The following is a 16,027-nucleotide window of genomic DNA, read 5'->3' as shown; positions in this document are numbered from 1 at the left end:
CATCTGTGGCGTGTTGGTTTGATTTTATTTTACCATTTAAAATTTTTATTATTGTGTCAATGTTGCCAAACATCAAAAGCTGGGGCGCGTTCACAATTATTGTCGGTTGTATGCCGGGAATATATATCAATATGAAGTGTACTCGGCGATTGGGCTGAAGATATTGTGGTTGAAGTGATCACGATCATCAAATTAGAACCGGGAACCGGTTGGTATTCTATATATGTCCGGCATCCAACCCACTAAAATTGTTAAAAATATGAAAATATTTATTTTTGAAGACAATTTAAATTAAACGTTATTAAAACTTTATACTTTATAAAACAATATTTTTTGTACATGAAATGTTTTTTAAATATAAAATAAATAGCATAGGCTGTACTAATTATCATTTTATTCAAATAGATAAGGACAAACTACAATTGTTCAAGAAATAATTTGTGAATATTAATACTAATATTAATAAATAAGGAAATAAATACTTTTTACTTATCCTCGCATCTACATGTCATAAATACGACAATACATAAATATAATATAAAACGTTTATAAACACGACTTTCACTTAAATAAAACAACATATTTTTGAATAAAGGCAAGTAAAAAATAAACCGCAAGTGTGTTTTATTAAAGTTTTCCGAGATCTTAGAGATTAAAATTGGGACAATAGTGAAGACAGCAGTTCTCAACAGTTTTCTATTATAAAAATCATGTGTTATTATTTTACAGTAGACCTTTCTATTAATTACAAGCTTTACAGTCTTTACACAGTTGACAATATCGGTTTAAAATTAACGTACACGTTTAGCAGACAGTCACATTGTGAGAAACAGGAAAGTTTGGACAAAAAAGTCCAAAATCACTTGTCGGCCTCCATTTCGGTCAGGTTTTAGTGTTTCAACCGATGTGTCTCAAGGCAGGCGTTACATTTTACTTCATATTTACGATTGGCCCCCTATCCACACTTGTAGCTCTTAAATGCCACCATTTCTGCCAACATTTTGCACAACGAATGAAAGGTAATATTTCACACCTGCAAACCTTTTTTTGTGAATCAATTGAGGTCTCCTCAAAGATTCCTTTTGCTGGAGCAAAGTACACCGATACATTAGCATTTATGAAGACTCTTTATGCTTCAACATGTCGTTACACTTGTATGTTTGCACTGGCAAAGAATTTTGATGTTTCAGTCGGTGCAGTTTGATAACATTATTGTATAATTTTGTAATTGTGGTCGTTACAGCTGTATATTTGAACCTGTGAAGTAACTTTATGTTTCAGTTGATGTTTTTTGATATAATTCCTGTATCTAGTTTCTTAATCGCAGTCGTTATATTTGAACCTGCAAAGGATCTTTATGTTTCAGTTGGTGCCGTTTCATATGAAACCTGTATTTAGTTTCGAAACTGCAGTTGTCATACTTGCATATTTGGACCTGCGAGAGCCGTTTATGTTTCAGCTGGTGCATTTCCATATTCCTCTTGTATATGGTTTCGTAATTGCAGTCGTTAAACCTGTACATTTAAACCTGTGAAGGATTTTTATGTTTTAGTTGGTGCTTTTTGATATAACTCTTGTATTTAGTTTCGTAATCGCAGTCGTTACACCTGTACATTTGAACCTGTGAAGGACCTTCATGCTTCAGTTGGTGTCCTTTCATGTTCCTGCTGTATCTAGTTTCGTAATCGCAGTCTTTACATTTGTACATTTGAACCTGTGAAGGATCTTTATGTTTCACTTGGTGCCCTTTGAGATTACTCTTGTATCTACTTTCATAATCGCAGTCGCTACACCTATACATTTGAATGAGCGAAGTATCTTTATGTTTCACTTGGTGCTTTTTGACAGCATATTTGTATTTAGTTTCGTAATCGCAGTCTTTACATTTGTACATTTGAACCTGTGAAGGATCTTTATGCTTCAGTTGGTGTCCTTTCATATGTTTGCTGTATATAGTTTCGTAATCGCAGACGTTACACCTGTACATTTGAACCTGCGAAGGATCTTTATGCTTCAGTTGGTGCGCTTTCATATGTTTGCTGTATTTAGTTTCGTAATCGCAGTCGTTACACCTGTACATTTGAACCTGTGATGGATCTTTATGTTTCAGTTGGTGAGGTTTGATATGACTCTTGTATACAGTTTTGTATTCGCAGTAGTTACACTGGTACATTTGAACCTGTGAAGGATCTTTATGTTTCAGTTGGTGCTTTGTGACAGCATACTTGTATTTAGATTCGTAATCGCAGTCGTTACACTTATACATTTGAACCTGTGAAGGATCTTTATGTTTCAGTTGGTGTACTTTCATATGTTTGCTATATTTAGTTTCATAATCACAGTCGTTACACTTGTACATTTGAACCTTCAAAGTGTCTTTATGCCTCGACAGGTGCCTCTGAAGTGATTTCTTATTTTCAGTTTTATACTCACACGATTCACATTTATACACTTCCGAATCGTTCGTTGTAAAATGGGTCTCACTTCCACTTTTGTAAATGCATTTATTATCTTTGTACAATACTTTGTGCTCCTGCTTGGTTTTCATTTCTGATCCATTGTCATGTTTACATCCCTCCTCTTCTTCACCTTTATAGATACTCTGCTCGAATGGTACGATATCCGAGCTCTGCAGTGGCGTGTCGCTGAAAAAAATAGCACATAAAGGGTATTTATAAAAATCAAGTTTTAATTTTTAGGAGTTTTAGGTGACACATGCCAAAATGTTACGTTTTACAAAAAATTACTCTAGTAAACGTACAGTTGTATAGTTGAGCTGTTGGATCTTTACGTTTACGTCATCAACAAACATCAATATAATAAAAGACAAAAGTTCAATTATTCATCAACTTGAATTAACCGATGATAGAAAAAGACAAGCTGTCGCCTTCATGTGTTGTATGACTGACACTAGTTCTGACAGGCGTTATTAATTGTATCTGATGACTGACAAAGAGATATACCTATTGTCGTTTGTTGTGCGCTTAAAATTTAGATATTTGATGAAAATCGTTTGACACTGTGCACGAAAGTAGTGAAAGATGTACTTTAAGTGTGCACGAAGCAGGTGCTGTCGGACCATTAGTTTTGGCACAATTGCAATCTACATTTTTCGGTGCTTTATTTTGCAAAATTTCTGGATGCGTTGGTGGTGGTCCGATTTTAATTTTTCAGCCGGATTTTAAAAGTAGAAGTATAATACTACAGAACTCTACTACTACTGCTCAAAAATGCAATTTTGCAACTTTTTAAGTAGGAAATTCCTGTCAATGGTCTCAAATGATCTCTTTAAATCGAGAAATACAGCTACCGTAAATTTATTATTATCAATGTTACATTTAAATTCCGTTAATGAAAGTTGCAAAGCCGTTTCACATGACTATTTTTTACGAAAACCTGATTGGTTACTAAATAAAATATGATTCATTTGAAAGTACTCTAATAGCGGATTGTAAACTGCTAATTCTAAAACTTTTTCAAGATATGGTAAAGTATTTATTGGTCTAAATTCACATGCTTTTATTGTGTTAGGAACTTTTGATATTGGAATAATACTACTTGTTTTTAGTATCTTAGAAAATTTCCCATATTCTAGGGATACATTAATAAAATTTAAAATTACATGACCTAAGGAATGCACAATATGTTTTCTAAACCTTTAACAAGAATGTTTAAATCAGATAACAATTCTTAAAACTACATCTTCAATACTATTTATTATAAATTGAAGTTTTTAGCTAAACTAACTTCATTATTACAAGTAATAGTATGGTCTCCAAACTTAAATTGTACACAATCGATCTTAACCTTTTTATTACTATTGACTAATTCTTTAATAGTCATCCACATAAGTTTAGGATTACTGATATGTCTGTCAATTTTTTCAAAATAGTACCTTTTTCTTTACTATTAACAAATTAACCACATTATTTCTAAACTTCTTGTAATTATTCCGGAGAAAGTCTTTATTTGCCTCACTAGATTTTTTAAAATCTTTATATGCAGAATCGCACTTCTTTGTTTCATTCATAAGTTCATTATCAAACCATGGTAAATTATACTTACATTTATAATATTGTATTGGTGACACCCTCTCAACAATTTCTGTATATTTATAAGAATCTCATCATACAAATGATTTGTCAACACAGTTTAAAGAACACCGATACATTTGTAATTGGGTTTGAATATTAGTTAAATGATCTTCATCAAAATTTCTGAATGATTTATATAGTTTCATTAAGTTTTTCAATCACAGTATGGTAAATATCTATAGAAATTATGAAATGGTCATGGTAATTTTAGGGTAATAATGAACTGTTGCTTTGACTTTCTTTAGCGAGTACATAATTAACCAAAGAACTAGTATTAGTAACACGTGTAGTTTCAGTGACTAATTGCGATATACCATATGTACTAAAAAGATTAACAATCTTATTGATATAAAAACTATTATCTAATAAGCCTAAATTAAAATCACCAACAAGTAAACTATTATCCCACTGTAGAACATACTCATATAAATTTTCCAAATCCTTAATGAATGTAGCATGCGAAGCAAGAGAATGATATAAACGTCCAATCAACCACTTTGAAAAGGGGAATACAACTATTATAATTTCAGTAAATCGTGCTTAAGTTTGTTTGGTTTTGGTGGATTTTAAACTGTTATGATGCAAAAAATCACAAAACATGTTTTCTTTGTACAAATGTGAAACCTATTTCTTAAATGAACAGTAATTCGTGAACACGACCACTGATTTGAACTCGTTTGAAATCTTATTAGTTCATACCATTATGCTTGATGACGAGAACGTAGAGATCCAACGGCTATGGTATATTTGTATCCATATCTGATTTAAAGCCATACTGATTGTTTGTTAATGATCTTACATTTTTTCCTAATAATTTCTCAACTTAACTCTTGATGATTGGTTAAATTAATGTTAAAATAGTCTCCTCTTACCTCATTTCCTCATCTTCCGATTTTATGTCGATACTTTCAGCTTTGATCGACATTTCCATCCCGTTAATATCGAATTTCTTGTCCAGATTTTCAGTCTTAACGAATAAATTAAGTGACGACGTATCTATTTGACTTTCTGTGACTGAAGAATCAAAAGTACTTTTAGTTTTTTCCTCTACCTCTAAGCAATCTTTTAGGAAACTGTTGTGAGTACACAGGGAATCGAAACACGGCTTACAAACAACGGGATCTTTGATGATATTTATATTCTACAAAGCAATTTTGTTAAATTACAAAATATACAATTATTTAAAACGGCTTATACCATTTCAGGAGTCAATTTCTGAATAGCATCAAGTTCCGCTTCACCTATGCACTTAGACTCACTTACTACTGGCTGCATACACAATCGACATATTTTCTGACTATCTGAAATATCAACTAACTCGCTTTTCTTTTCCTGCATGTACACTTCTCTTAGGTCGAGCTGTAACATTTTCTCGCTATCCACATAAGGAATAATTGTTTTATCGGTATTCATACATGTTGACTTAAATTCTGAAGCCGAATTTAACTTTATTCTGCAAACGTTACATATAACCTCTTTGCTCTTGTTATCAAATTTCTGAAAAATATGCAACTTTAACCAGAAAAAAATAACTGGCGGAAAATACCAATTAAATACTAAAAGTTGTTTTACAATTGAGGCTGTTACGACGTAATCTAATAATTGTATTTCACTAACTTACCAATTTCAGCAAAATCACATCTAGAATGTCTCTGATATTTTTGTTTGTCACTTCAAAGCTTTCATCGGTTATATTTTTCAGGCAAAGCCTACACGAAGTTTCCTTAACATCAGTCATTGCTTTTCGACAACCTTATTTTGAGAATAAAAAGGACACAGTGACAATAAACAAAAATATGAGCCGTTACTTCTAACTCTAACCCAACCTTTTCGATCGGCTTCTAGTCTATCATCATAGAACCATAGAGCAGTAGTGTGGTTAGGAATAGAGATGGTAGATGGATCAAAACCACTGCTCCACAGAATTGTAAACGCCAAAACGCTTCCGCATCCCGCCAATTATTATTTTTTCGAGTGCGCATGTGCGAAAATCGCCATTATTTTGTAAATATTTCCGTCAACCTCAAAATATTTTGGTTGATGCGTGTCGGTAGTTATTATATTTTTTGTATTCGTGCATAAATACTTTTTTCTATTTGTATGTGATGTGGAACAGTGTGTTGTTCATGGGTGTTTCAGTAAAACGACAACAAAAGACATCATTTTATTTAGGTTTCCAAAAGTGTTGAAACTAGTACACTCGTAGATGTTATTACAAAGTTGTAATGATCCTGCGTTTCACTATATTTAAATAAATAAGTTGAATGGAAACAATGACTAAAATATTTACGGTATTTTTTAGAGCAAAGTACTGGTTAAGAGCTTGTAATCGTGAAGATTTGGTGAATAAGACCACAATACAACTTTATCAATGATAATTATAAGATATGTGCACAACATTTTGAAGATAGAATGTTTACAAACCACCTAAAGAATAGATAAAAATTTGTTTGTATTTTGTAAATTTTAATGAAATAAAAATATCTGTTAAAAAATTCACTTTATTTTTTTCATTTCCAACATCTTTTCAAGTTTTCACCTGTTTTAGAACTAAACAAAAAATACTCAGAATTGTGATTAAACATCTTATTTTAATTTTTATTTATTGTTAACGTCGACAATAAGGAAGTGTTGTAAACAAGTAATTATCGTAATGAAATAATAAATAATGAAAATACGAGTGTTCGCTATGTAATAATTATATGTATCTGACAAGCTGTCCCTGTGCCATATTTTATGAATGAACCTCACCTAAATAGCAGAATGATTAAAGAAACTAGGTATACATTTAATGGCTGCTCCACTGATTATACTTTTTAATCGCTGTTTCTCCGAAGGAGAGTTTCCAGATATCTTCAAAACAAGACAACTATAGACCCATATCTATTATTCCAATTTTTGGCAAAATTTTTGAGTTTCCGATTAAGGATCGATTAATCTCCTTTTCAAACACTCCCTCAATAATAAACAACAATCAAATCGGATTTCAATCTAATAAATTGACAATCCAAGCAGTGATGGCTACAGTAAATTCGATAATATGTAGATAACATAGAAAATGGTCTAATATCTGCTCTTAATTATATGACTTAAACAAAGCATTAGATAGTGTAAATCACAAGCTTTTACTTGCTGAACTGGAGTATTACGGTGTACGTGGCGTCGCCTTGAGCCTGATATGGACGCCTATTTATGTGGAAGCAAGCAAATTGTTTATACATCGGGTTTAGTGAATGTATGCCCGTCGCACACGGTGTACCCCAGGGCTCAGTATTGGGACCAATCCTTTTTATTATATATACAAATGACATCTTTAACTATATACTCCCAAAGGTATGTGTCTCCTATGCTGGCGACACCTTTATAATTCAGGGAAACTTTAATGACAATTTATTTAGAGGCATTTTCGAGATATTGTAATAAAATTGTGACTTAATGGCCCCCTTTAGGGGGGCGTAGCGCCACAGTGGGGCGTTTTAGGACACATGTCGATATGAACTTTTTCGCTCAGAATTACTTTATCATCCGTGTTCATTTGGCACACCGGAAATGAAACACCCTGTATATTAGGGTAGCCCAAAAATAAAACGAATATATTTTTCCGTGCCTCTTGTGAAAATATGTTAATTTATCATGTTTTAAGAGCCCCTCAAAAAATCAGCTCAAAAATAAATTTTTTTAGTGCTCAAGATTTTTAAAAATTTCAAAAATCTCCAAAAATTAAATTTTTTTTTTAATTTTTTTTCTCGTTACTTTATCATTTTCAAGGTTGACAAAAAACTTGATTCTGAAAATTTCAAATCGATATTTTAATTTCTAAGGGGCACTCATAATTATTTTATTTTAACTTTAAAAGTAGTATACCTAAAATGTTTTCGAGCAACCTCTAAAATTAAATATCAACGAACTAATTATTTTTTTTTATTGAATTTGATGAACAGAATACAAATAAATCATGACACTTAAAAAATTTCTCGAGGCAAAATTTACTACCACACTGTATCAAATATTTATAATTTTTTAATTTTTTAAAATTTGTGTCGTGTTTTATTTCTATTCTTTTGTTCATCAAATTCAATAAAAAAAAATATTATTTCGTTGATATTTATTTTTAGAGGTCGCTCGAAAACATTTTAGGTACACTACTTTTAAAGTTAAAATAATTATGAGTGACCTTCAGAAATTAAAATATCGATTTGAAAGAGATATTCAGAATCGAGATTTTTTTCAACCTAGAAAATGATAAAATAAAGAGAAAAATATAAAAAAATTCAATATGACGATTTTGAAAATTTTTAAAAATCTTGAATAAAATTTTTTTAAGCTGATATTTTGAGGGGGCTCTTAAAACATGATATATGTATGTATGTATGTCGGAGGGTGGTGGAATTGTCTTTCACCGGCACTTAGGCCTTTTTTAGGCCCCTTGTACACCCTCCTTCATTACTCGAGTACTTTTCTTCAAACCATCTTATTTACTACACGGATGGCTTGGTGGCAAAGTCTCGTACAGTTAATGTATGATAGCATGGTCTTGAGTTACAGAGATTTCTTGCTCTGTTCTCATTACCATTTATCGGGGACCACACGCGTGCGGCAAATGTTGGGAGACCCAGGTCTCTTGGTAGGCTGCCACAGCCACGTCCCTGAGCCTGCCTTAGGTCACCCATCCAATTTCCGGCCCACGTCCGTGATGCATTGACTCGGCAGATCGAAATCCGCCAGCCAAGACACCCGGCTAGGCGATCCCCATCTTAAAACATGATAAACTAACATATTTTCACAAGACACAAAAAAAATATTCGTTTTATTTTGGGCCACCCAAATATATATCTATCTATTTATCCTTTAATTGAGTTTCAGAATTGCAGTCCATACTTTTGTACATTTGAACCCGTGATGAACCCTTTATCTGTCAGTTGATGCCTTTTGATATGTTTGTATTTTTAGTTTCGAAATCGCCGTCGTTACACCTGTATATTTAAACCTGTGAAGTATTTTTATGCTTCAGTTGGTGTTCTTTCATATTCCAGTTGTATCTAGTTTTATAATTGCAGTCATTACACTTGTACGTTTGAACCTGTGAAGGATCTTTATGTTTCACTTGGTGATTTGTGAGAGCATGCTTGTATTTAGTTTTGAAATTGCAGTCGTTACACTTATACATTTGAACCTGTGAAGGATCTTTGTGTTTCACTAGGTGCTTTGTGAGAGCATGCTTGTATTTAGTTTCGTAATCGCAGTCGTTACACCTGTACATTTGAACCTGTGAAGTATCTTTATGCTTCAGTTGGTGTCCTTTCATATTTTTGCTATATTTAGTTTCATAATTGCAGTCGTTGCACTTGTACATTTGAACCTGTGAAGAATCTTTATGCTTCAGTTGGTGTTGTTTCATATGATAGTTGTATATAGTTTCGTAATCACAGTCGTCACACCTGTACATTTGAACCTGTGAAGAATCTTTATGCTTCAGTTGGTGTTGTTTCATATGTTGGTTGTATCTAGTTTCGTAAGTGCAGTCCTTACATCTGTACATTTGAACCTGCGAAGGATCTTTATGTTTTAGTAGGTGCCATTTCATACGAAAATTGTATATAGTTTCGTAATCGCAGTTTTTACACCGGTACATTTGAACTTGTGAAGGATCTTTATGCTTCAGTTGGTGCCATTTGAAAGAATTCTTGTATTTACATTCATAATCGCAGTCGTTACACTTGTACATTTGAACCTGTGAAGCATCTTTATGCTTCAGTTGGTGTTTTTTCATATGTTGGTTGTATCTAGTTTCGTAAGTGCAGTCCTTACATCTGTACATTTGAACCTGCGAAGGATCTTTATGTTTTAGTAGGTGCCGTTTCATATGAAAATTGTATATAGTTTCGTAATCGCAGTTTTTACACCTGTACATTTGAACTTGTGAAGGATCTTTATGCTTCAGTTGATGCCATTTGACACAATTCTTGTATTTACTTTCGTAATCACAGTCGTTACACCTGTACATTTGAACCTGCGAAGGATCTTTATGTTTCAGTTGGTGCGTTTTGATACAACTCTTGTATTTAGTTTCGAAATTGCAGTCGTTACATTTGTACATTTGAACCTGTGTAAGATTTTTATGTTTTAGTTGGTGCCGTTTGATATCACCCTTGTATTTAGTTTCATAATCGCAGTCGTTACACCTGTACATTTGAACCTGTGAAGGATCTTTATGTTTCAGTTGGTGTTTTTTCATATGACGCCTGTATACATTTTTGTAATCGCAGTCATTACACTTGTATATCTGAACTTGTGAAGGATCTTTATGCTTCAGTTGGTGTCCTTTCATATGCTTGCTGTATCTAGTTTCGTAATTACAGTCATTACACCTGTACATTTGAACCTGTGCAGGATCTTTATGTTTCACTTGGTGCTGTTTGATATAAGCCTTGTATACAGTTTCGTAATCGCAGTCATTACACCTGTACATTTGAACCTTTGAAGGATCTTTGTGTTTCAGTTGGTGCAGTTTGATATAATACTTGCGTTTAGTTTCGTAATCGCAATCATTACACCTGTATATTTGAACCTTCGAAGGGTCTCTATGCCTCACCAGGTGCCTTTGAAGTAATTTCTTATTTTCAGTTTCATATTCACACGATTCACATTTATACGCTTCCAAANGTACATTTGAACCTGCGAAGGATCTTTATGTTTCAGTTGGTGCTTTTTGATATAACTCTTGTATACAGTTTCATAATCGCAGTTTTTACACCTGTACATTTGAACCTGTAAAGAATCTTTATGCTTAAGTTGGTGTTTCTTCATAACCATGCTGTATCTAGTTTCGTAATCGCAGTCTTTACACCTGTACATTTGAACCTGTGTGAACTCTTTATGCTTCAGTTGGTGCTCTTTGATATAACTCTTATATTTAGTTTCGAAATCGCAGTCGTTACACCTGTACATTTGAACCTGTGATGGATCTTTATGCTTCAATTGGTGTTGTTTCATATAGTGGCTGTATTTAGTTTCGAAATCGCAGTCGTTACACCTGTACATTTGAACCTGAGATGGATCTTTATGCCTCAACAAATGTCTCTGAGGTAATTTCTTCTTTTCAGTTTTATACTCGCAGGATTCACATTTATACCCTTTCCAATCGTTCTCGTGTCTCGCACAGTGTGCCGTAAAACGGATCTTACTTCCAGTTTCGTAAATACATTTATCACATTTGTACAATACTTTGCGCTCCTGCTTGATTTTTATTTCTGATCCATTCTCATGTTTACATCCATCCTCTTCTTCATCTTTACAGACACTCACCTCGAATGGTACGGCATCGGAGCTCTGCAGTGGTGTGTCGCTGAAAAAATTGCACATACAGGGTATTTTTAAAAATCAAGTTTCAATTTCCAGGGGTTATAGGTGACATATGCCAAAATATTGTTTTACAAAAAAATGGTTCTAATGAATGGGAAAATTTACATTTGATGTTAATAAGATGTGATTATTAAGTAATTATACATTTGTACCCCTGTACCGAAACAATTCAGTGCTTGCTTTCATTTCTATCGTTGTCACTCTTAACTTTATTGAATTATGTGTTATTAAAACGGATAGTAATTTCCACATTTTCAAAAAAAAAACAGTCAGTTATAAGTTTATGAACTCCACAAAACATTATTTAATCTTTATTATAATGAAACAATTTTTGTGCTGTCCAAATAGTGTAATAACGAAGTATAAAGCTGGAATAAGACAAAGAATTTTGATTTTTATTAATAAAAGATTCAGATCAGCCAGTTGTGACATTTTGGTAAGTCTGTAGCTGGCAGCGACCAACCGAAAAAACCATCGTACTTTAAACCTATTAGTTCTAGTAGTCTTTTGAATTGTCACAGGCAACAAAATTCAAATACTAAGTAATACCACAATAAGAATACTCATCAATTTAAGCAAATACTAAAATCTAACGATTATCCTGTTTCTCTATACAACATTATCCTTGACCATAATAGAATCAACAATAGTACTAGTAACATAATTTTAATTTGAATGATGAAAGCGATTCAGATCTTTGATAATGAATTTAGTAATCAACAATGGTATTTGCGAGATACTATCTATAAAGTCACATAATAACTCCATCGATAAAAAGTCAGATACGGATAATTGAAGTAAAATCTGCAATGGCATTATTAATAAATTTATTAAAACGTAAATCAAATAATGGTAAGTGCGTATAATATGGGTGTGTGATTTGTTTATTTTTAACTTTTGTGCCGGGGAGTCCTTACAGTAGATGACTTTCTAAATGTAAGAAGAAGACCTCCAACAAGTTTCGCTTGCCAATCATAATTTTAAAAAAAGTTTCACGTAATTGAAGTAGCGAAACCCCTATACGCAGGCTATTATGCAACTAAGGCGCGAATGTGTTTATTTATAACATTTGTGCCGCGACTTTCTCACTTCAGATCGCTTCTTAGATGTAAGAACAATCCCTGCAAGTTTCGCTGGTCAATAATAATTGTGTAAAGAATTATATCGATTCTTGTCATAAAGTTGCTTCCTTGCAATTGTCGACTATAATTGTTTATTTAATGTCAGTGCTGTTTGATTTCGGGAAAGTACTATTTTCCTGCCATTTTGATTATTTTATACTTAATTATGCTGTAAAATGAAAAAAATTTTTTGGGGCCCCACCGCAAGTATGGCTCTGTTTGGCGGGTTCTGCGCGGCGGGTAGCTTCAACTTCATCAATCGAAGTTATTATGGGAAAATCCATATGGGATGATCCACGTCAAATCGATCAAGCCTGTGCCCAAAACTTGAGAGCACTTACGAAAATGGTTTCCGGCTTAAAAAATTCGTTTTTCCAAGTACTTTAAGATGCTAATTGGCAGAATTGAAAAATCCAAGATGGCGGACATAATATGGCTCCTAGAAGTATGAGAAAAATAAAGAATCGTCCGATAAACTTCTCACGGTAATCAGATTAACCACAAATTCATACCCAAATAATCTGAACAGGTGCCCTTGACTTCGTTGGACATGAGTATGGAGTTATTTTTCAAAAATTCAAGATGGCGAATTTCATATAGTGACTTGTAAGGCTAAAAAGCCTGAAATCATCATTCAGAGGGAAGTGAACTGTCGACTTCACCCATAAACCTTTTCTGAACAGATATTTCTCATGTTTTTCAGGTCGCTGGAACGTGACGTTGAGTATGTTTGATGGTATAATATCATGTAACGATTCTAACCTCAAAAATATTTGAAAAATCTCGATTTGTCGTTAATATAGCGAGCTAAACCCCAAAAGAATAGACAATCTTCATGTTTTTGGGGTCGCTGAATATTCCGTGACTCCCGATCAATTTGTGATAATTTCAACAATGGAGATAGGATCCTTCAGTGAGCCAGCGTTAGAATAATAATAAAATAATTAATTGGAAAAAAACACTACAATATCGAATCGTCTCCATTTCACATTTTAGTGACCATAGAAACATGAAAATTGTCTATTCTTTTAAAGTTTACTCATCAACAAAAAATCGAGATTTTTCAAATACTTTTGTGGTTAGGATCAGTGTATGATTTGATACCATCAAAAAAACTAATTATATTTCAGCGACCCCAAAAACATGAAAATTGTCTATTCTTTTGAGGTTTAGCTCGCTATACTAACGAAAAATCGATAATTTTCAAATATTTTTGAGGTTAGAATTGATATATGATATTATACCATCAAACAAACTCAACGTAACGTTCCTGCGACCTGAAAAACATGAGAAATATCTGTTCAGATAAGGTTTATGGGTGAATTGAACAATTCACTTCCCTTTGAATGACGATTTCAGGCTTTTTAGTCTTACAAGTCACTATATGAAATTTCTATGAATATGAAAATATATGAAGAAATATGAATATGAATATAAGAAAAAATATGAAAATTTCAATTTCTGCCCAAAGATAAAGAAATTTTGAATGAATGAAAACTAGTACAGCATTCTTTGTACCATATTTGATTCAAAGCCATACTGATTGTTTTATAATGATCTTAATTTTTTTCTCAGTAACTTGTTAACCTAACTTTTAATGATTGTATAAAAATTTCTACAATGTACCGTTTATAAATCGTATAATTTGTTACAATTACTTTATCACCAGATGGTGCAGTACGTTTTTAATCATATCAATCACGACGGTGTAACGACGATGGGTTGCCATTTTTTAAATTAATGTTAAAACAGTCTTCTCTTACCTCATTTCCTCGTCTTCCGACTTTATGTCGATACTTTCAGCTTTGATCGATATTTCCATCTCGTTAATATCGAATTCCTTGTCCAGGTTTTCAGTCTTAATGAATAAATCAAGGGGACACGTATCTATTTGGCTTCCTCTGGCTGAACTATCAAGAGGACTTTTAATTTTTTCTTCTACCCCTGAACAATCTTTAAGGAAACTGTTGTGAGTACTCAGAGAATCGAAGCATGGCTTACAAACAACGGGATCTTTGATGATACTTATATTCTACAAAGCAGATTTGTTAAATTACAAAATATGCAAGTATGTAATATTGTTCAGACCATTTCAGGAGCCAATTTCTCAATAGCTTCAAGTTCCTCTTCACGTATGCACCTAAACTCACTTTCTATTGGGTGCATACACAATCGACATATTTTCTGACTGTACACTAATTCGCTTTTCTTTTCCTGGATGTACACTTCTTTTAAGTCGAGCTGTAACATTTTGACGCTGTCCACATAAGGAATAATTATGTTATCGGTATTCAGGCAGGTCGACTTGAATTCTAACGCCGCATTTAACTTTCTTCTGCAAACGCTACATACAACCTCGTTATCAAATTTCTGAAAAACATGCAACTTTAAACAGAAAGAAAATAAGTGTAATGGAAAATAACAATTAAATACCAAAGGCTACTTTATGTTTGAGACTGCTAGGATCTAATCTAATTAGATTTCACCGACTTACCAATTTCAGCAAAAGAACATCTAGAATGTCTCTGATAATATTGTTTACTACTTCAAAACTTCCATCGGTTATATTTTTAAGGCAAAACCTACATGAAATTTCCTTAACATCAGCCATTGCTCTTCAACAATCTTATTTTGAGTATAAAAATAACAGAAATCAAAAACGAAAATATAATGCAGTCGTTTCTAACCTTTTTGGCTTCTGGTCTGACATCAGTGGCGTGGCATCACTGGCATAGAACAATAGAACTAGTGATGGGAGATTTCGAGTGAAAAATCGAGTTGGACTCGATTATTGAGATCACTCGAGATATCTCGAGATGTTTACTCCCACCACTCGAGTGTTTGTTAGCTTACGGTTGCACCCCAAAATGTTAGTGCATACTGCAAATAGTCACTGATTGCGTAACCTTTTTTTTTAGAATAAAACGAAAAAGTGGTTAGGTATTGACGTGCGTGAGCTTTTTTTTTTTTTTTTAGCTACGCTTATAAGTAATATATAACTAATACAAACATATTTGTGCGCCGCTGGGATGAAAATGACCAATATCTCGTATCTCGAGTGATCGCTCGATTATTAGAAGTACTCGATTACCGATAACTCGATTATCAAAATTTGTCGATAATGCTCATCACTACATAGAGCAGTAGTCTGGTTAGGAATAGAGATGGGACAAACGACACTGATTCGGCACTTCTTTTTCGTACTGGTCCACAGACCACCTAGACTGGCCGTAACTAATTCTAATGCACGGGTACCATTGAATTCAAAATCCGGGGAAGTGGAGTGTGGAAGGCAAACTCATCGCGCGCATCTTTAAGCAGATCCGGCTTAATATTTTTATTACATATTAAACATTATATTGCATTTTATGACAAATATTCAATTTTAAGTTTGTAATTCAGAAAATAGTATATGCCTTTTCGTAGATTTTACCGAATTAAATAATTTGA

The 16,027-nt window shown here is 33.2% G+C and overlaps 2 protein-coding genes across 2 annotated transcripts; both read right to left on the bottom strand.

The window, feature by feature from the left end:
• Positions 1–1,330: 1,330 nt before the first annotated feature.
• Positions 1,331–5,540, bottom strand: LOC108915618 (RE1-silencing transcription factor-like). The gene is made up of 4 exons (XM_018721688.1): positions 5,292–5,540; positions 4,967–5,235; positions 2,358–2,645; positions 1,331–1,514 (listed from the first exon to the last, which is right to left on the bottom strand). Exons 1-4 carry the CDS (start codon positions 5,505–5,507, stop codon positions 1,331–1,333), a joined length of 957 nt encoding a protein of 318 aa, XP_018577204.1. The 5' UTR covers positions 5,508–5,540.
• A 3,308-nt stretch (positions 5,541–8,848) lies between these two features.
• LOC108915617 (zinc finger protein 28-like) lies at positions 8,849–15,252 on the bottom strand. The gene is made up of 6 exons (XM_023456631.1): positions 15,072–15,252; positions 14,666–14,947; positions 14,341–14,609; positions 11,000–11,439; positions 10,663–10,769; positions 8,849–9,351 (listed from the first exon to the last, which is right to left on the bottom strand). Exons 1-6 carry the CDS (start codon positions 15,186–15,188, stop codon positions 9,076–9,078), a joined length of 1,491 nt encoding a protein of 496 aa, XP_023312399.1. The 5' UTR covers positions 15,189–15,252; the 3' UTR covers positions 8,849–9,075.
• Between the last annotated feature and the right edge of the window lie 775 nt (positions 15,253–16,027).

Source organism: Anoplophora glabripennis, unplaced genomic scaffold (assembly GCF_000390285.2).
Source record: "Anoplophora glabripennis isolate ALB-LARVAE unplaced genomic scaffold, Agla_2.0 scaffold1470, whole genome shotgun sequence".
Taxonomy (NCBI): Eukaryota; Metazoa; Arthropoda; class Insecta; order Coleoptera; family Cerambycidae; genus Anoplophora; species Anoplophora glabripennis.
This window is presented reverse-complemented; position numbering and strand designations above follow the sequence as displayed.

What these genes read in the sequence shown, in the direction of transcription:
- LOC108915618 (XM_018721688.1), bottom strand. Translation starts at nt 5,507, where the DNA reads ATGAATACCGATAAAACAATTATTCCTTATGTGGATAGCGAGAAAATG. An exon ending in AGAAATTGACTCCTGAAATG is followed by an intron (nt 5,236 to 5,291) that starts GTATAAGCCGTT and finishes ATTGCTTTGTAG; the next exon opens with AATATAAATATCATCAAAGA. An exon ending in TCGGAAGATGAGGAAATGAG is followed by an intron (nt 2,646 to 4,966) that starts GTAAGAGGAGAC and finishes TATTTTTTTCAG; the next exon opens with CGACACGCCACTGCAGAGCT.